Source organism: Calonectris borealis, chromosome Z (assembly GCF_964195595.1).
Source record: "Calonectris borealis chromosome Z, bCalBor7.hap1.2, whole genome shotgun sequence".
Lineage (NCBI taxonomy): Eukaryota > Metazoa > Chordata > Aves > Procellariiformes > Procellariidae > Calonectris > Calonectris borealis.
In genome coordinates, this window is record NC_134352.1 from 27,100,876 (window position 1) to 27,121,202 (window position 20,327).

At 37.2% G+C, this 20,327-nt stretch overlaps 2 protein-coding genes and 1 long non-coding RNA gene across 11 annotated transcripts in view; 2 read left to right on the top strand and 1 right to left on the bottom strand.

Annotated features, from left to right (window-relative positions):
• Positions 1-5,141, bottom strand: part of LOC142075766 (uncharacterized) — a 29,811-nt gene extending 24,670 nt beyond the window's left edge. For 4 of the 6 annotated variants that reach the window (XR_012671014.1, XR_012671015.1, XR_012671018.1 and 1 more), the window contains exons 1-2: positions 4,741-5,120; positions 3,897-4,020 (exon numbers count right to left, since the gene is read on the bottom strand). This is a non-coding gene — a long non-coding RNA (uncharacterized LOC142075766). Of the gene's footprint in view, positions 1-88; positions 4,021-4,740 lie in introns of those variants that run through there. The other 2 variants (XR_012671017.1, XR_012671013.1) reach the window with 2 other exon arrangements.
• Positions 5,142-5,348: 207 nt separating this feature from the next.
• On the top strand, positions 5,349-18,794 carry NUDT12 (nudix hydrolase 12). 4 transcript variants are annotated; one of them, XM_075137620.1, is made up of 7 exons: positions 5,349-5,452; positions 6,349-6,562; positions 9,168-9,763; positions 10,671-10,838; positions 12,655-12,768; positions 14,296-14,495; positions 15,425-18,794. In XM_075137620.1, the coding sequence occupies exons 2-7, from the start codon at positions 6,357-6,359 to the stop codon at positions 15,533-15,535; spliced, it is 1,395 nt and encodes a 464-aa protein (XP_074993721.1). In that variant the 5' UTR covers positions 5,349-5,452; positions 6,349-6,356; the 3' UTR covers positions 15,536-18,794. The 4 variants fall into 4 exon arrangements, with proteins under 4 accessions (XP_074993721.1, XP_074993722.1, XP_074993723.1 ...); XM_075137621.1 differs by lacking the exon at positions 5,349-5,452 and adding an exon at positions 5,546-6,051; XM_075137622.1 differs by lacking the exon at positions 5,349-5,452 and adding an exon at positions 5,632-6,026.
• Positions 18,795-19,248: 454 nt separating this feature from the next.
• The window catches only part of LOC142075535 (uncharacterized), a 45,169-nt gene continuing 44,090 nt past the window's right edge, over positions 19,249-20,327 (top strand). The window contains exon 1 of the mRNA XM_075136968.1: positions 19,249-19,402. The gene's annotated coding sequence lies outside the window, so the exon portion shown is untranslated. The remainder of the gene's footprint in view (positions 19,403-20,327) is intronic.

Below are 20,327 nucleotides of genomic sequence, written 5' to 3' on the forward strand. Positions count from 1 at the left end.
CTAACGGACTCACTCAAGTCAAAGCCTATACTGGCCAGTTTATTTATTACAAAATTCAAGAATCATGGCACACCTAAGTCCAGCACCATTGTAACCTCCTCAGTGAGCTTTATTTAGATACTGAACACATCAAAGGAAAAAAACAGCTTTTAAAGCAAGTTACCATTGCATATTTTAATTCTAAAGAACCATTAAATTGCTATTAGAAAATTCAGCTCGGTGATTAAATAAAGTTCTACATATTCACAAGAATTTGTAACATTTTATCCAGCACAATAACTAAAGCCATTAGCAGAACTAAAACATTTTCAAATGCACAAGTTGGTATGTTATGCTCATTTTAAGTTCCCAATCAATTTTTTTACTACAGTCACTGATATTTAAAACAAGGGGTACTACGTTATTTTTGCAATGATACGCTGGGAGGGGGTGCAAATTCCCCTTGAAGTACTCACAATCATGCAATTTGGGGAGTGTTGACATGATGTCAAGACACGGAGAATGTACCCTCCCATAAGCAAGAAAAAAACTGCTTCCTTTAATTATTTATTTCTGATCATACATTCCCAGCCTTCTGCAATACTCCTCATGATTCAAAAATGACACTGCCCTTGAGTAATAGGTTAGTACGTGCAAGCAGCACAGGAACAGCATAGCACAATCCCTGTTATTTTAAATATTATCATTTGTGTGGTACACAAATTTGGAAAAGGCACATGGTGAGGAGGGGGACACAAAAATTTTGAAATTTAAACCACTATGCTGAAAAAGTAAGTGTCCTGAAGAGCCTACACTTTGGAGAGTCACCAGCTATGGTCTGACCATACCAGCAGTTCACACAGAACACATTTAACGCTGATCTAGCAAGAAACCACCTGGCTGGTGTGGACTTTCAGGTGAATATACATTGAAATTACAACCATATCGAATTTAAAAGGACAAGGTAATGTATATTTTTTAATGAAACACTATTCACTAGGAAATATACTGCACAGTAACAAGAATCAGTACACAGAGAACAGGACAGGACACAGTTTGGCTCTTAAGTTATTTAACAATAGGATTTATAGCTCAAAGGCATCAAAATCTCACGCTATTTCCATTTTTCCACATAATTTCAATCATGTGCTTAGAAAACATGACCCTTCTACCTGCAGCTCTAACAAAGATTAAAACAATTACATATACATATATATCTCTAGCTAAAGCTCTATTTCTAAAATAGATATTTGATGAGTGGGCACATTAAACTTTCTGACATCCACATTTAAAAACAAGCTGATGAGCAATCACTTTATTTAGTATTTGAAAACATAGTGAACAATTTAAATAAAACATTAAAACAGAGATCCTTATGAGTTAGTTATTCCTGTTTAATACAAATGCAAGTGACAAATCCGAAAATGTAATACTGGAAGAACTGGATTCAGCTTAATCTGCGTGTCCCAATTGGAGTAACTGCAAACACTTTTGCAAGATTTTACTGTAGCAGTATCACTATCGTATTTTGACCTCTCAAATACTACTTGTCTCTTTCTTTTTTTTTTTTAACATACAAGAAAGCATGCAGGGAAGAACAAAAAAACCCCCAAGCTATACTTAGTATACAATTAATTTGAACTATTACAAAAATTACGTTTTCTAAAGAACGTGAACTTTGCTCTATTTCAAGGAGATTTTTCTTCCAAAATGGTAGACAAAAAAAAACCTATTAGTCACCTTGTACTATACTTCCGGAACAGGTACAAAACTCTGGAAAAATTAAGAACAAGAACCCTTCTGCCCAAATAGCTTCTCATCCAAGAAGAAAATCATGCTTCACATATTGCAAATTGAGAAAGCCTTCAATAATACTAAAGCTAATACAATCCCTTTACATTTGGAAAACAGGGAGGAAAAAAGAAAAAAAAACTTTGAAGAAGGTTCCCAAGGACAATTCCTTCAAAGTGACTCCTCCTTCAGGAAGGCAGAGCCAGAATTTTCTGTAGGATCCAACACATACATGACTTGTGTGGTCAAAACTTCTTGAAGGCACATTAGGGGAGAAGGGAAAAGGGAAGCACGAGCATTCTGATAGCAATAATACCCTAATAGCACAAACCAGATTTCACATGCCTTACAAACACAATACCAAGTCTACACACATTTTATTCACAAGTTTAAAGGAAAGAATATTCCACATATCTAGCTGATACTGAAGTCAGTGTCATGCTAAAAGAGATAACTTGACACCCATATACACATAGAAAAATTCTAAAGCAGAAAAATAAAAGTTCTAGCAATACCGAGAAGTACCACTGATTTTTTTAACCTTTAAAAAACCAATTTATTACAAGAAAAAAGCCTAATGAAGTAATTAAATACTGGAGTATGAAACAGTTTAGTTAGATGCTCATCTGAAACTCCGTTTCACATTGCACATGCCATAGATGATAAAGGTACTGCCAGAAGCACCACCAAAGATTCCAAAAGCCTCCCCAAACCATAACTGATCTTCTAGTCTGTGGCATTTGTTTCACCATGTAGCAGGATACAGTAACTTGCTGTTCAGTGGTACAGTACCAGATTTTTTGTCTATATACATTATACACAAGTAACTTACATATGTCTCATTATCTTGGTTATGAATGTTAAAGAGATGGCACATACTTTGCTTCATAGAAGCATCAAGTGATCCACTTCCTTCCGAATCCAAAACATCCATCTTTCAGCTTAGTCTCCCTCCTACTATGCTGTCCACAGGATTTAGAATGCTTTATTTTTCTTGAGTTTTACACACAAGCAAAACAAGTTTCAAAGCTGTTAACAGGGTACCATGAGTTAGTCAAGTAAAGAACACAAACACTGCGTTAGCCCTCCTAAGAAATCAGGGAATTCATTACACAGATCAGGATGTAAGGCTGAGATGTCATAACTTCATAAATGGCAGATTTAAGACATTACTAAGAAGGTAAGAAGTAGAATCGTGCCTTTGTCTACTACAACAATAAAGCTATTTTCTTCTTCAGCCATTAATCACCACAGAAAGAAAAAAATTACTTTGGGCATTAGCTATTGAAGGGCTGGTGGCATCCCTGTCACGGATGGAATGAGAGTGCACTTCACTCGTAAGAGAGAAGCAAAAATATACTTCACTGATGTGAGACAGTGAGTTAAAGTTCAATGGCAAATGCAACAATGGTTTAACAAGATTATATGGCAAGGTACACTTGATTATTTACTGCATGGAGTACACGGTCAGACAAAACTGTCAGGGAAACCCTCCCGTTGAGCCATGAGGTTCAGAAAGGACCCCCTTGCTGTCTAAACTCCTTCTCAGAGAGGAGTCTAGGTGCAGCTGGGTCCAATCCTAGTCCCAGACTTGGTCAACGGTTTACATCTAAAGGATTATATACGCGCAATCAATCCTTTCTATCACTTCGCTAAGATTTCAAAGTTTAGCACAGTACTGGTCACTTACCGAGGATGTGCTGTGCTGTGGCAAGGAGTCTCTCAACCTCGAGGAGTAACCCTGAGAGACATCCCTACTCAAGGGGAGATCCTGGCGTGCAGCCCACTGCTGGGCAGAAGAGCTCAATGGGCCCTAAGCTGTCCACTATTTATGGAGTAAGATGACTGACTTATAGTCATATTTGCATACCAACAAGACATTTGGGTCACTGCTCCAGACAGCCATTGGCTACTATGCTGCCACCCGTCCCCAAAGCCCAGCCTAAGCTGGATGTGGCGATCACAACCCCCACTGGTGGTCACTGCTTATGAGGAGGCGGGGGGAGCGCACACCACCACAACCCCTTCACCAGGTGGAAACAACTGCTTACGGGTACGTGACCCACATCACAGAGGATATGGCTAGCTTCCAGCTGAGTGAATAAAATTAAAATCTCAACCCTTACCTTTTTCATTTGTTCCTATCTGGAAGAATACTCCTATCAATTCTTCATGCACATTCACTAGTTTGCATCTGCATTGCTTCTAAGAGGAGTTTTCTCTCATGTGGCTGACCCCCTGCTGAAGAAGCTTTAATAAGAGTACAGAGCTTAAGAACACCAAGCATGGACTTTAAAGCTTGCTTATAAAGATGACACAATACATGCATCAACTTTGTACTGTCCATTATGTTCAACAAACCACTTACTATGACGTATGAAAGCTTTTAATAGTGACTAATGAAAAAAAATATAGAACTGCACATGTTGCGAAAAATAACTTACGTAAACTTTATAACTTACAAAAATAACATATAAAAATAGTAACTCATGTCTTATTATGAGTTTTAAAAATTAAGGCTAGGTTAAGTTTTTCTATCCATGACTACATGAGATATAGCAATTAGATGTGCCATTACTGGGACTGACAGGACCCAGTCACAATATCTCTAATCCTCTTCACTCAATATCAGAAATATATGGCACTATGGTAATATATGGATTTAGGAATGTATTATGTTTTCTTAAAGCATTGGGAACAAAAGCTGTCCAGTTCTTCTGGTTTTGAAAATACGTGGTGTTGAAGAAATTTAAGATGTGAATCCTCCTAACTCAAAAATACCAAAGGCAAGTGAAGAGAAACCCCAATATTTTTATGTTTTCAGGTAACAAGAATTTTAAAAGAATAGCATTCTTATTCTCTGAAACTTCAAGGCCAACATCAAGACTTTAGACCACCTGGTGCTGGACTAAGGTTTGTCACTTGGTAGCAATTTTTGTAAACCAAGCACAAAGTTTCTTAGGTACTCACCAGAGGCAAACGCACTGGAACAACAGTCCCAAGTTCATTTCTCTAGGACTGGCATAGCCTTGGTTTCCCCAAGCTTTTCTTAGGCTAACAGCACACACTTCTATTGAAACTATCTTCTGGTTTGTATCATCATTCCAACTTCCCTGCTAATTATTCTCCCTTGCCATGACATCTCAGTTGCTCCACTTTTCTCGCAAGTACTTGCATATTCTATTGCTACCCGGTTTTGCCTTCCCCTAGGACAGCGAAGCAAAGCTAAAAAACAGTTTGATTGCTTTTTATAACCACAACGTCTCTTGCCTCAAAGACAAAATGGTTCTTTGCACTTTAACCTATCCAGCAAGCTTGCCCAGCTGGCAGCAGCACTCTGGTAATGGCTGGCGATCTCCACCAGCGGTAGCTTGCCGCTCCTCCCTCAGCACCACCCCCCCCGCCGCCGCCACCGCCTCCTCGCCCTCGGGAAGATGGCGGCAGCGAAGGCCGACAGCCGCTGCAAGGAGCGGGCGCTGCAGCACCGCGCCCGGCCGAGCAGCGGGGCGGGCCTTCCTTCCGGCCGGCCGCACCTCACCGCACACCCCGGGACACCACTCGCGCCCCGCTCCCCTGCGCGGCACCGCGAGGCGGGGCGGCCCCGGGACGCGCCCCTCGCCGCGGCGGAAGACCGTAGGGAGCCCGGCGCCCCGCGGAAGCTGCGCCGCCGCGGCAGCTCACGGTAACGGGGCCCCCTGCGGGCCAAGCCCACGGCTCATGCGCGGTCCCGCCCCTACCCTGAGGCGGCGGCCGCCGTCACCGCTGCCGCCGCACACCCGCGGCGCTCCGCCCGCTACCGCGCCTGGGGGGCGGCTGCAGCCCCGCGCCGCCGTAACGGGCACAGAGAGGCGGGGGCGCGGCGGGCGGTTTCCGCCTGCGCGGCAGCTGCCCGGGGCAAGCGCGCTGGGGGGCGGGCCCCGCAGGCCGGCTGCCGGGACGCCGTTAGCAGGCCCGGTGGCGAAGGCGGTCTGCGCTTGTGTGCGTCTTTGAGACGCGATCGCGGGGCGGGCAGCAGCTCACTGCGGAATAGAAGCTTTCGTCGTTCTGCGCGGGTGCCGGCTGCCAGCGGCCCTGGCCCGGGGCGGAGGGGTGGGCGGCCGCCGGAGGCGGAGCAGAATTACGACAATAACCTGCCACTGCCCGGAGGAGTCCCTCAGCCTGCGAAGGGACTCGGCCTACTGGCGGTCGCTGGTCGTTCTTTCCAAAGCACCCGAGGCTCATTTCTTGGAGTGGAGTTTTGTGCTGCGCTGTCCTGTGTGTGTGTTCGATCGGAAACCAGGCGTGTGTTTCACGTTCAAAGAAGCTTCATTTTCATAGCAAAATCTTTCTCTCCTTAAGCCTCTTTAGAACTAGTCTTGATTATTAGGATAAAATTTCACTATATTTGGAGAGGTGTGGGACTAAGATTTGGTTGGGAATAGCAATGTCATACTAATTATAAGAATTTGGCTGTTGTGCCCCTCGTTTTGGTAATAATGTTGGTTATCTGTGTAGCATTAAACTTAATTCTTTTATTTAAATCCTTTTACTAATGGTGGATATGTTTTCAGGCATTTATGTTTTCTTTTTTCAACTAAGGTGACACAATGACAGACTTTGAAAAGAACCTCCGTCAGGACATGATTTCTCAACTGCATAATTTTGCTGCTGTTGGAGATGCAGCCAAACTGAAAGCATTGCTCAGTCATTCTCCGTCACTTATCAATGCAGCTGCAGATAATGGCTGGACAGCCCTGATGTATGGTGCCAGAAATGGACACCTTGAGGTTGTGCAGATTCTTCTTGAAGAAGGGTAAGATGTTCAGTAGATCCCATTGAAAAGCTCTAACCTGAATCCCTTTCTGCCCATTTCAACTTGATCTCAGAAAAGTAAATTTACCTGACAGATAGCGGAAGAATTTTCAGGGTTAAAACTCAGGAAAGTGTACTCTGCATCTGTTTATAGCTGGATTCTGCTATTGCATCATGCTTTCTGTATTTGCTAAGAAACTCTTTAAAAATTATGAGCAACTCTAAAATTAATCCTTTGATCTTCAGGCATATCTTGTCACTCCTCCCAGAGACCAACAGAATAGAACAAAGTTTGTATCCCATTCCATCCACTGTACTGAGTGTAAATTTGGTATATTTGATTGTTCCGCTTAGACTTTTTCTGTAAACTTTATTTGTAATCCACTTGCATCTATGTTACAGCGCAGAATGTTTGCTGAGGTACTGGCTTTTAAGGTAGGACATGACAGACGTACCTTTACCAAAGTTACTCATTGGTGAATTTCATTTGTCTTTTATTTTTTGGATAATTCACTTCCTCCTTCCTCCTTGAGCTGTCATGTTATTTTCTTCAGTCAGTACGACACTAAGCATGTTCATTGCTTGTCAAAAACTTGCTATCATATTTGTTGTCTATCTTCAAGTCAGCTGTTGTACTTCTAGTTTTTCAAGACAGTCAGAAAAGCAAAGAATGCTTCAAGGAAGATTATTCTGAAGCCTGAATAAAGTCAGGATCCAAATACTTCAAATCGAAACCATTTCAAAATGAAGGGTGAGAGTCAGGTGTTGCGGTTCAACTGAGTTCTACATTAGTCAAGCCCAGTCTGTTCCTTTCTGCACCCCTAATTACAGAACCAAGCAAGTTTAGTTCATTCTGTTGTTATGTGTAATCTCAAGCGCAGCATTCCACAGCCTCCAGTGATCATCCCACTTTTTTTTTTTTTCAGTCTTACCCAGATGCTGTGCCCTCTGCTGGGGCTCAGCACGGAGTGAGGGATGAAATCAGTATATTCCAGCAAGTAGTGGAGTATCTCAGTGCCAGATTTTGTGGACTGAAATCATCTGTGTATTGAGGAATCTTTTGAGATTTTGGGGAATTTACCAGTTTGGTAAATAAGATAACAGTTTTTAAGTTATGCTTACTGTAAAAGAAGAGTGAATATCCACTTGTAAATGTCCTTTTCAGGGCCGTTCTCTTAGGCCATTGAATATAGTTCTTGAGGTGATACTGTGACCTCATTGGTCTCATTTTAGTTTTGCTTAGTCATAATAATCATTTGGACAAATACAATTGCTGGATATATAAACATGAATGTCTATTAAGGTAATATGACATAACATTCCAGAGGCTAATCGTGGAAAGCTAGTCCATTTCTTTTTATAGTCATCCGTGTTTGAGAAAAGCTGCAGGAAACGTTTGTAGACTGGAAAAAAAGATCTTAGTGATCTAAAGAGTTCAGGCCACTGTTATGAACACTGCCTGAACGCAGTCTGCATGTACCTGAGCAGATAGAAGGTGGAAGACAAAACCAGAACAAAATTCAGTGGCTGAAAGATAGGAAATTAAGTAGGAAATTAGGCAGGATTTTGCCTAAAGGAGACTTAATCTTTAAAGATAAATGGGCAACTGTAATTTCTTTTGCACCAAAAGCTTGTAAATTAAGTTTTGAATGTTTGTCTAAAATAGACTCAAACTCCCTCAAAACCTATTGAGGTTAATACAAAATCTCAAGTCTAAACAGTCTTGCTTGTGGTACAGTTACCTGTGTATCAGCAACATGAATATACTGGTGTCTTCTGGTTTTAAAAACTGAGGAGTCTGGCCCCTCTACTGTATAATTTGTAGTTTACAGTGAAACTTCTGTTTCACTTATTCACTTGAGTTAAAATTGACAAAAAATAAACATGCATTATTTTTGACCTCCCGATCAACCCCAGTCTATTTCAGATATTTTTTATTTTTTTGTTAATATTTAAATATAGTTAATTTTGTTAATATTTAAATATATGAGGCAATGTTTCCTCATCTGTGTCATTCTGCAGACATTTTGGTAATAGAGATCCCTACAGGGACCAGCACCGCGGTTATAAGGGTGCTGCTTCTCTCACTAAGCAGAGGCTTTATTCTTGATTCTTATTTAATGGTAAATATTTTCTTGTAAATGTTTTGATGTAGCTTTCAGTAGCTTCTAGAAAGTCATGCTAGTTAAACTACTTTTTTTTTAATTACTGGTTATTCAGAAGAGACCTGTAGCCTGGCTTTCAAAGTTCTATCTATAAATGATCTTCAGCCTTTTTTTTTTTTTTTTTTGCATGATGCATTGTTTGGGATTTTAATTAATTTATTGCTGTTGTAGTACAGCATGAACCTTCGTAAGTGGTATCTGGAGCAGATCAACAAAAATGTGGGATCTGGCCTTAGCAAAAGAAAATGAAGTATGATTACTTTTCATTACCGTAATGCTAAGTTTTTAGCCTAAAGAATGCCCCAGTATAGGCAGAGTGTCTAAAAGTTCTTGCACCTTAATAGTATCAAATCTATATGCTGTAAGTAAGAATAATACAGCATCAGGACTTTTCCTAAACGTATTTACTCTGGTAACCACCGTTCTTTTCTGTTTCTCTAGGTGTGACAGGTTCATTGTTAATAAATCAAGGCAGACAGCTCTGGACATTGCTAAATTTTGGGGATACAAGCACATAGCTAATTTGTTGGCTAATGTGAAGGGTGGACAGAGGCCTAATTTTCTGTCAAATGAAATGAAAGAATATGAAAATTATTTTGGCTTGACACTTCTGGACAGAAGGAGTGATAAAAGAACAGATTCCAAGTGGCTAAGCAAAAAACAAAGCCATCCAACTACAGTATACATCCTCTTTTCAAATCTAAGTCCTTTGGTTACTTTGGATGGGGGAATAGAGAGCTCCCAGCAGCCAGAAGTAAAGCTTTGTAGGCTGTGCCACAAGGATGTGGAGCAGTGCATGAACCAAACTGAAGATGGCACCTTGATTTTTCTTGGAGTTGAACTTCAGTTCCACAAGAACCTGCTGGCTGCTTGCAATGGAAGAGTTCTGCAAGAAGATGAAGAGGATGGGTTAGTTGCTTGGTTTGCTCTTAGTGTAGATTCTGCTTCTGCTGAGAAATTTAAACAGAAACATGAGGACTGTTACTTTCTTCACCCACCAATGCCAGCACTACTGCAGCTAGCTGAAAAAGAAGCTGGTAAGATTTATAAAATGCAGCAGTTATGAAATATGTGATCAGAAATACATGCTTTGGGATTCACTGAGATAAATGCAAGGACAAACCACTGCAAAGGAATTGGGTATTTTCAGTGGCTTTAGAAATATTTTAATTTTAAAAGCCTGCCAGTGGTTTTGTGAAGAATTTTGTCTGTAAGAACATGTGCAGTTGCAAAGTGCTAACATCTGCAATAGCAAGTATTAGACTGTAAAATCTATTGATCATCATGGTTTTATAAATGGTATTATTTAAATATTAATGCATGCACATTAATGTTCTAAAACAAAGCAAAAAAAATCTGTCATTGCTGAGTTTTCATTACAAGAAATTAAGCTAAATCCTTAATAAGAGTGTGTTGGATACCCATCTGAGAAGGAACCAATGTGAGCAAGCGTTGGAAAGTCAAGATCTTAAAGTGAATGAATGTCATTATGGACATGTTGTTAACAACTGCTGTTGTAACAATTTTGCTTTTACAGAAGGATAAAGGGCACGCTTAACTTGCACCTGAAGTTTAAATGGATCAATGCATTATTATGTCAATACCTGTAGTAGCCTTAAAATGGTCATCTGGAAAAGGTGTGATACATAATTCTGGCACTTTGCCCAGACAAAGTAACTTTTCTGAGAAACAAGGTATATTGATCAGGATGAATTTGTTTCTGAACGCAGCTAAATAGTACTGTGTTCTATTGCATTGCTGTGCTACCAAGAAAAAGATCTGAATAACTCATATGGCTCAACTTCCCTTGTAGTAGATTGCAATTTAAGCCATAGTCTTGCTGTGATTTTTATGTTAAACTTTACTGCTTGCTTTTGCTATACTATTAAAAGCTTACATAAATTAGTATTTGATTTTGTGTATTTTCAATGTATTCTTTTAAAGGAGTAGTAGCCCAGGCTAGATCTATTCTAGCATGGCACAGTCGCTACCGATTCTGCCCGACGTGTGGGAGTGCAACCAAGATTGAAGAAGGGGGTTACAAGAAAACTTGCTTAAAAGAAGATTGTCCCAGTCTCCAGGGTGTTCACAACACATCATATCCAAGAGTTGGTGAGAATATTGTAGGATAAACTTGGCCAAAAGCAGCTTGTTTGTACTATTATATACGTGTAAATCAATTTCTTTTTAGTTATTTCAGCTGCTTGCTTCTCTCCCAGGTCTCACATACTTGTCTCTCCCCACAGTACGTGTTTGTCGGCTGCATTTAGGATTAAGTAGTTCAGGCTTCTCTTTCTTGCAGTAGTCTGCGACAAAGAATCGCTGTGACATTACCAATCTTTATTGCAGTGGAGTAATATCAGTCAGAAGTTCCAACAACATAAATGAGATATTAACAATACAAAGTGTCACATTTTACTTCCCCCCCGCCCCTGCGTGTTGTTTTCTCATTTTGCAAGCCCTCTGAGCTTGAAATAGCTCTGTATCAAATTTGGCCCTGTATCAAATTTCTGATACAGTGCTCATTTTCCTGTAGTGCCACTTTGACTGTATTAACCATCTTCACTGGTTTTCACTATTCATTGTCACTCACAAACTGCCAGGCCTGTTTCTACTCAGAATACAAGCTTGTATAGATAGTCTTCTATAGCTCCTTTTGTTCATGTGTTGCAAAGGAAATCTACTATGTATTGATAGGGAAACACGCTTTTTTCCCTGGGTCGTTTGGTGACTCTTTGATCACCTTTCCTTCCCCTACCCTGTCCTCTCTTCTGCAGTTGTAGTTCTGGGTGTTGTATGTGTGTTGTATTTCTGAATTTCATGTTCTCTTACATGCTTTAGATACATCTTTGTGGTAATCAAAGAAATTCTGCCATGTTCTTCTGTCTTAGGGACTATAGTGAAGCTTGTTAACATACTAGTGGCTGTTTCTTTACAGTCTTTAGCACAACAGACTTACAAAAGGAATGGAATTATATAGGAAAGACTGATGAACCAGCATTTTCTACTGATGCCTTTCTCTGAAGAAAGTTTACAGACAGCAACACTGCATATTCTACACTGTGCCACGTGGCAAATATCTTTGAGCAGGACAACAATCTTTGAAATTATTGTTTATCGTGGTTGCTGAATCAAGCCTTTTCATACAGAGAAAATACTGGTGTTTTGAACAAAAAAAAACGTGAAAAACAGTAGCAAGAGGAAAAAAACATAAAGGCAGAGGTAGATAGTAAAAATTAAGAACAAAACATTGAGATACTTAAAAGCTAGATAACAATAAAAAAGGGGAAAAGACATAGATGAACAGTGTGCAGAAAGGCATGACAGAAAGAATTACACCAATAGGAGAAAATATTAAGCAAGAAAGAAAAAAATACATAAAATGACCATAAGTGAGAAAGTAGATAAAAGTGCAACATCAGATGAGAGATTGATAGCAAACAGTCAACAAAGTCAAAAGTGGAAAGTTATTCAGTATTTACATTGTAACTAGAGTATCTGGCTCTTCTTTGGTATTTCAAACATACATTCTTCAGACCTGTGTGTGTAGAGGAAGTGATAATAAATTGTTTTTGCTGCAGAAATTATTGCTATCTGCTGAATGCATAGCTAGGTTAGTATTGCTGATACTCTTAACAGATTGTGTGCTTTGGTGGCAGGTAATTTATGTCCCGCATTTCAAGCCTTGGCTAGTAAACTACTTCTACTAAGCATGTATGTTGCAAAACAAAATAAACAGATATCTTGCAGGGAGAAAAAAAACAAAGTGAAATAAAATAACAACTTGCTCTGGGCATCTGCACGATTCTGATTTCAATCACTTAAAGGTGTCTTATTTGTCTTTATATTGGTATCGAATAGACTGAAATTTATTACTGCTTTTAAGTCCCTCAAATGTTGAAATACGTTCCTTTTATGTCACTTACAGATCCTGTTGTGATAATGCAAGTCATCCATCCAGATGGGAACCACTGCCTTTTAGGTAGGCAGAAGAGGTTCCCCCCAGGAATGTTTACCTGTCTTGCTGGGTTTGTAGAACCTGGTGAGTAATTTCATTTTCCCTTACCAAATGTTTTTTCTCACATATCAGTATTGTACATTGAAAATAATACAGAAATATGTTCGGTCTTATGTCAAATAAGTGTTTTTGCTTCCTGTTAGATAAGTTGTTATAATAAATCTGTTCTGTACTTTCCAGCAGCTGATTTATAAAAAATCAACTTTAGTAAAAAAAGCAACTTTAGTAAATATAATTTAAAAATGGTTTTCTCATCATGCATTCTTAATCACATATTTAAGTGAAAAAACATTTTAAAATACATATAAGGTCCTTTCTTTGGTCATACTTAGCAAGGTATTTTAGCATAGGAAAAATAAGAGTTAAAGCATAACTTAAAGGTAACATAAAGTTAAATATGCTTACATGTTTAGGGCCTGATGGGTTATATGAAAGATAAGCAGAAATTACATAATTTCGAAAGAAAAGTAGGATTTTGCTAGCTGTGTTCAGCTATAATTCGATAATAGTTAGAATTAGTTACAATTATTGGTAGCTGCAGAAAAATCTGTAAAACATTCTTATATTGGGAATACATCTTAATCGCTAGTGAAATTATAGGGTATAACTATTTTCAATAACTGTGTGCAGGTGAAATACGGTGACAGCATGAATAAATTCATTCCAGTATCATTTGAAAAAAGTCAAGATGTTTATTTCTTCACTCCCTCCTTTTTTCTGCTGGCCTTATTACTTTCTGATACTGAATTCAAGTACATAAATTGAAATCTAAGAGTAGCTGATCTTATCATCAGCTTCTAATCAGCTGAACGTAGTTGAACTAAAACTTCTAGCTCTGATGCACGGACTCTCTGCTTTTATGAACCTGTAATCAGTGGTTATAACACAGTACATGTAGGCATAGGTAAGCCTATGACAATCAACACTCCACATATACATCTAGCAGTTTTCCGTGAATATGGAAGTAAAGCTTTCCATTGCAGTTTAAGTTTGGAGAATTGTCTGTCTGTGTTAAGACAATAAAGAATGAGTCAGGCACAGTGAATAATACAATGCAGAAATGTGTGCAAGTCTTTATTAAGTCTTTATTTTCTTACTATTGTTATTTTAAATATTGATTTTCAAGTTGTATTACATGCTGTTACAATCATACTGAAAATCTAAAAATTAACACAATGCTATTTATAAACGAACAGATCAGCATTTCAAAAGTAATTAAAGAAACAATGTATTTCCTACCCAATTTTTGACGTTTTAAGTGTGGTAACAGTAGCTTGCTTGTATGATAATTTATCAGTTCAGGAAATAAGCGTTATGATGGAGAAATTATCATACTTTATTTTCAAAGTTCCATTTTGCTTTGGTGGCTAGTTCTACCTTATTAGACTTCTGTATCTTGTACTTAACATCTGTGCCCTGATCTGTGAACTAGATCTCCATAGATAATTGTGTGGGGCAGTTTCAAATCTTTTGAGTCAGTTCAAAGCACAGGATGTAGTCATTGCTTGGAGTATTTTCATTAGCTGCTTGTTCTTTGCCCTTTTTGATTAGGTGAAACAATAGAAGATGCTGTTCGAAGAGAAGTAGAAGAGGAAGCTGGAGTCAAAGTTGGCCATGTTCAGTATGTCTCTAGTCAGCCATGGCCAATGCCCTCCTCCCTAATGATTGGCTGCTTAGCTGTTGCAACGTCTACAGAAATTAAAGTTGACAAGAATGAAATAGAGGATGCCCGCTGGTTCACTAGAGAACAGGTAAAGTGCAATTTAATTTCATTCTTGTATTGATTAGTCTGTGACTGTATTGGTTCTGGCATACAACAGATACTTGCTTTTTTCAGCAAGTTGAATGAGCGTGTATACTCTCCATTTTATTGCTACAATTGCATTATATTGTAATTGTAGATTAGACACAATGAGAGAAAGGCAGATATTCGCGGTAATTTCTGAGTCACTTGCAAGCCCGTTTTACGACATTTTTGCCAGTTAGCTCTTCACCTTTTCCTTTTGGGAGATATCCAGATTATTGTTATTTTAACCCACTTTCTTAGCAAGCCTGTGCTTTTCGTTTTGGCAGAAGTAGTGTTTAATAGTGTTAAACTCATCATCTGAGTTTCTCCAAACAAGCATGCTACCAGATTTGCTGGGAGGGGGGAGGTTTGGTAAAAACTCTGGGAATTCATTAGTTTGAACATCTTTTTCCATGCAGTACTATTTTAATACTCTGGTATTGAATGGAGTTTACTATGTATTAATAGGAAATTCTACACTTAGCTTTCCTGAGTGTTTAAAATATAGTCAAATAAAAGAAAGGAAAAAAAGACTTTCCATGAGTGGAAAAAGGCAAGGTTGCTTACACAACATAGTTTTCATAGATTTTTCCACAGGCTACTTACAAGCTAAACTTTTAATAACACTGTACTTCTGCCTAGCAGTTGCAAGTCAACTCTGTAAGTCAAATTGAAGGCAAAGTTAGTCACCGACAATCTCAGTGTATTCCTGACAACACTAGTGTTTTTTTCTCTGCATGTGTCTTGGAGAATCTGATAGTGGCTCTTTAATAGCTGTAGTAATGATAGACTGATGGATCATCATAGTAAGATAATTCCTGCATTAATACAATGTTACATTCCATATAGTTTATAATATTATCTTCTAAAGAAAAAAATCTGTCTTTATTGCAGGTCGTGGAAGTTCTTATTAAAGGAAATCAGCGTTCTTTCTTTGTACCACCAAGTCGGGCTATTGCGCACCAGTTGATAAAACATTGGATTGGAATGAATGCTAATCTTTAATTCAAATAATTCATTTCTTTATGTTAAATTACTTCTTCTAGTGAATGCTAAATTAGGAATAAATTAGAAAGAATTGTTTGTCTAATAAATGTGCAACAATGTGAATTTTTGAGCCTTTCCTTTTGTTGCTGAGCTGAACTATGCCAAACCTTTGTAGGTTTTTTCAGATCTGAGTTAGAACTGAAAAACAACCCAGTGATTATCCCAAGCAAACAAGCAACAAATAGGTAAAATTGGTACCTTGTTGTGCACAGGCTGCTTTTTTGTTTTAGAATCAAATTATTATGCCTTTTGCTATTACGCTCTTAATGTTTGATTTGGTCTTTCGTGTCCCCCACTAGAAGGAGTCACAGTATTACAAAGAGGCCTGACCTTGCCTGCTGTTTGAACTCTGTATTTACATCCTCCTATTTTGTCTTAGTTGTTTCTTTCTCATTTTTTCCTGTCTCCATTCTTTAAATTCTGCCTGGCACAAAAATCAACATTCAGTGCTGAAAGTCTTATCAACAATGTTATTTTTAAGCTAATAGCATACTTAAATGGTGAATATGTAGTACTTTGTATCTTTTACATTAATAGCCCTCTAAGCAGAGTATTTACTGTTCTAGACTGATTTGGCCTGCACTTACCAAAAAGTATGTCAACCTGAATTTAAATATATAACACAATACTCTGTTTATGAAAAAGGTACTGGAGAACCATCCCAAAAACCTTAAGTATTAAATATTTTTGTAAGATATTAATGTACTTATTGACTCTAGGCATTCATTCTCTGATAATTAGAAATGGAACTATAGAGTAATGGAGGAGAAAAGTATATTAATTAAGCAAGACATAGTATCTCAAAATGTGCACAAAGTTCTTTTTATAGAAATGGAGACACTAAGATTGTTACTGCTTTTAAGAATTTTACAGTTGAAAGAAATATATTAACCCCAGCTGTAAGACTGGGAAAGCAATACATGAATTAAAATATTTACTTATGTATATTTAATGCTACAGTTCAGATTTGTGCCTTGATTTATTGTGTTATTGAAAAGAATGTTAACTTAATATTCTTTCAAAATGGAAGGTTATAAAAGTGTACTGTTTTTATTATTAATGTCATTATGTAATGGTTCAGTAGTCTGTGATTATGCAGTCATTACAGTGATATAAAAAATGCAAATGACCAGAAGGAAATATAATGATAGTCATAAATATTAACTCACTATCATATGGTGATTTGTTTATTCAGAGTAATTTGAGTATTTTTTAATTTAATGAATGATGTCAGATTTGTTTCGAAATTCTCTGCAAACTGGAAGCAGTAAAAATGTTTTGCAAATCCAAATATTTCTTTTTTTCCATCCAGTGTCATACTATGCTCAGCTTTGTTTTGTTTTGTTTTGTTTTGTTTTTAGGGCAGGGCATATCAAACTTTAAAGCAAGAAGCATTTCTGTCAGACTTGAAACAGCTGAGAAATCATTATATTGCTTCATTCTCTCCCTTGCTTCAGCTATACCTCCAAATGAAGAAAATCAGGTTATCTGTTGAGTCATCTGGAAATAAGAAGGAAGCAATACACTGCTTCCCTTAAAAATTCTCTGCCTTTGCAGAGAAGGGGGAAGTATGAAAAGCTGTCATGGACTACAGCTACCTACTACAGCAGGACTGCATGTTGTCAGTGGAACTAATCTTTAAAAAAAATTGTGGCACAGAAGGAAGCCTAGTTGCAGGTTGTTTCATACCAGTAAAGGAGAACATTGGGCAGTGTGTGAACAGTGGTGGAACCTAAGCAATGGAAGGAATTTTTAACAAGTAGTATGATGATTACATGTCAAGAAAGATGATCAAGGAAGGAATGAAGAGCAGAGGGAGTAAAGAGGATAAAGCAAAGAGCAAATACAGGTAGCGTAAAGATAAATAATTTATCACATTGAGGTAACTAAAAATACATTTATAAGACCCATCCTAATATTAGTTTTTCATGTAAGAAATTGTGGTAGGTTGCTATAGAGATGGGTTTGTAACTGTGAAACTCAGAAGAAAGTATCCACAACCAATACAGATATTAAGAATCAGTCTATTTTTTTAATTGAAAATCTGCATAAACAATATATATCTGCAATTACAATGCTAATAAATAGTTTGAAAAATTTCATTTTACTGCATGAAAAAATCAGAAAAAGGATAGTTTGAAAAAGAAAACAACACTTCAATAATCTCTGAGTTTGAGAGTAATATTTTAATGTTCTTTCAGTTCTGTGGTGTTGCAACAATTTTTACTATATAAACATTTTCAAAAGCTAAACCAACAGTCATTTTTAAGCTTTCTTTTCTTCTTTTCCTCCCTAAGAGATGAACCATTCACAGAGAAGATGACAAACACCCCTTGTTTAAGAAAACTAATTTCATAATTTTAATCTCTTATTTGAAACTTTTCCGGGCTTTTTATTGCTTAATTTGACCTGTTTGTAGGTCGTAGGATTGAGTTTTAGTTTGAAAATACCTATGCATATAAATTTTCTGAAGGATAGTTATTGTTTGCAGATGACATATGAAATATCTAATTGAAGAGCCAAATGCTGTAGTTATTTAGCAACCAGAGCAATTTAGAAAAGTGCCGAATTAAATTTAGCAACAATTAAACAGAGAATGTAGTAATTCTGACTGGAATATGGTCAGGGCAACACTTGCATAAGATTCGAGTTGTATGCCGTATCCAAAAGACTGCAGCTTTGCAAACAGGCTATTACTTGCCACTAAGTTAATGCAGTACATTAAGAAAATGGTATTCCTTAAACCACTAAAAATAGATGGGTTTTGTTCACACTGTGTAATAATGATCTCTCACTCTCTTCTCCCTTGCTTTTACAAAAAGAGTACTCACTACATGTGGATGTACAAGGCAGAAAATTCTGGATATGCCTTTTCTCCCAATTTGCCTGGACACTAATGAGAATTAACTTCTATTCAGTATATAATTTGTAAATATTCTGTATTTTATTTGTTTAATTTACAAATAATAGAAATAGTAATTTAATAAAGTGGAAAAAAACAGATGAGGTGTTTAAACACAAAACAAAATTGATACTACTAACCAAGCTGTAAGCTCATGTGATTTAATGACATCTCATGTAAACTCATGTAAGTACAATACTGATTGTGAGATTTTTACGAAGTTTGCATTGGTCCTTACAAGCATACTTCTTTTATCTCATTTTTCATATTGGATATGTGTAAACATGTGAAAAATAAAATCATTCCAGTGTTGAATCTATAGCATGAACATGATATTTTGTGGTTTGTGTAGGAATATTTCCAAGTTGGTAAATTATTATCCTGGATTCTACAACATGTGAAGGAAAAAGAGGTGGATGTCAACAGGCTGATTAAAGGTAGACCAGTCATGATGCTTCATGGAATTAAATATACTAATCAGATTCTGAGCTTAGGAGACAGAAATAGAAAAAGAAGTGGAGCTAGACTGTGAACAACATTGCTCTCTCTTTTATCTTTAATTTTAATTAAGTAATCTGATTGATTAAGACTTTTTAGACAAACCTGACATTTTGTAAAGCCCCGGTAAGTTGAGTCATTATTTTTCTTACCTGCTTTAGCTGTTAAGAGTTAAATAACTAGTAGTCTTTTATTGCTTCAGTGACTGGAAGGATATGTGTATACAGCATATCATTGCTGACTGGGATTGACAGTACTGAACTGGGTAAGTCCAAAGGAAAAAAAAAAATTGAACTTGTTATCCTATTAAGCCTTAGAAAGACAGCCAGCCCATCCTTCATGAGCTTAGAAAAGCAAACTATTCACAGAGAGTCCATAATAGCAAGCAAGTACCTGAGGAGGATGAATATTGGCTCATAGTAACAGTAAGTATAAACATCTTTTTTTTTTTTTTTAAATGATACCCTGTCAGATAGTATTCTGTGGATATTAATTGTTGTATCATTAATTGTTATCATAGCTTTTATAAAATATGGGATTTCTGCAGGTTTTTTACACAGTAGATACAGTTTAAAGGATTTCAATTATAGTTCAATATATAGTTTAGTTTTCTGAGTAAGTAAGAATGATAGTTTCCTAAATAGAAGGGATTTTTCAGATGGATTTTTGATTGTGAGTAAATAAGAATGTTTTCCTAAATGGTAGGGATTTCTAAGATGGATTTTTGATTCCTAAGACTGTATCTGTCATCTTATTTTAGCATATAGGGACTTAAAGTGTAGTAGCACACCTGCTAAAACTGAAAAAGAGCCTATGAAATATTAAACATCCCATTTTTTGTCATTCGAAACCCAAATTACTCCTAATTTATGCAGTATAAATTGCTCTTCTGCAGAAAGTGACCGTGGAAACTGCATAGTCAGAAAATATGGTATCTGATTTTCTTCATTTTAGATGCCAGAAATCAAATCCTAGAAGCTAGGATAGGGTTTTTTGCCCTTATTGTATTTTATGAGAAATGACAAATTTTTCTCACTTAATTGTTATTTATATTTTGTAGTCGTAGACATTCTCAAAATAAAAAGCTACTTCATTTTCAGAGAAAATTGTTACAGTGTACAATTATTGCACAGGTTTCTTTTGATGAGCTGAATTTCAAGTATTATCAAAGATTTTGGATTTACATTATTTTTATTATGATGGATGAACAATTCTGAAGCTCAGAAAAGTTGAATAACTTGGCGTGACAACGAATTGTGGTACTTCATTGACAGTAACATCTTTGACTGTAGAAATTATATTTCATTATTGGAAATGGTCATTTCTACTAATTTCATCACCAATTGCCAC

What these genes read in the sequence shown, in the direction of transcription:
- NUDT12 (XM_075137620.1), top strand. Translation starts at nt 6,357, where the DNA reads ATGACAGACTTTGAAAAGAACCTCCGTCAGGACATGATTTCTCAACTG. An exon ending in CAGATTCTTCTTGAAGAAGG is followed by an intron (nt 6,563 to 9,167) that starts GTAAGATGTTCA and finishes CTGTTTCTCTAG; the next exon opens with GTGTGACAGGTTCATTGTTA. An exon ending in TGCTGGGTTTGTAGAACCTG is followed by an intron (nt 12,769 to 14,295) that starts GTGAGTAATTTC and finishes CTTTTTGATTAG; the next exon opens with GTGAAACAATAGAAGATGCT.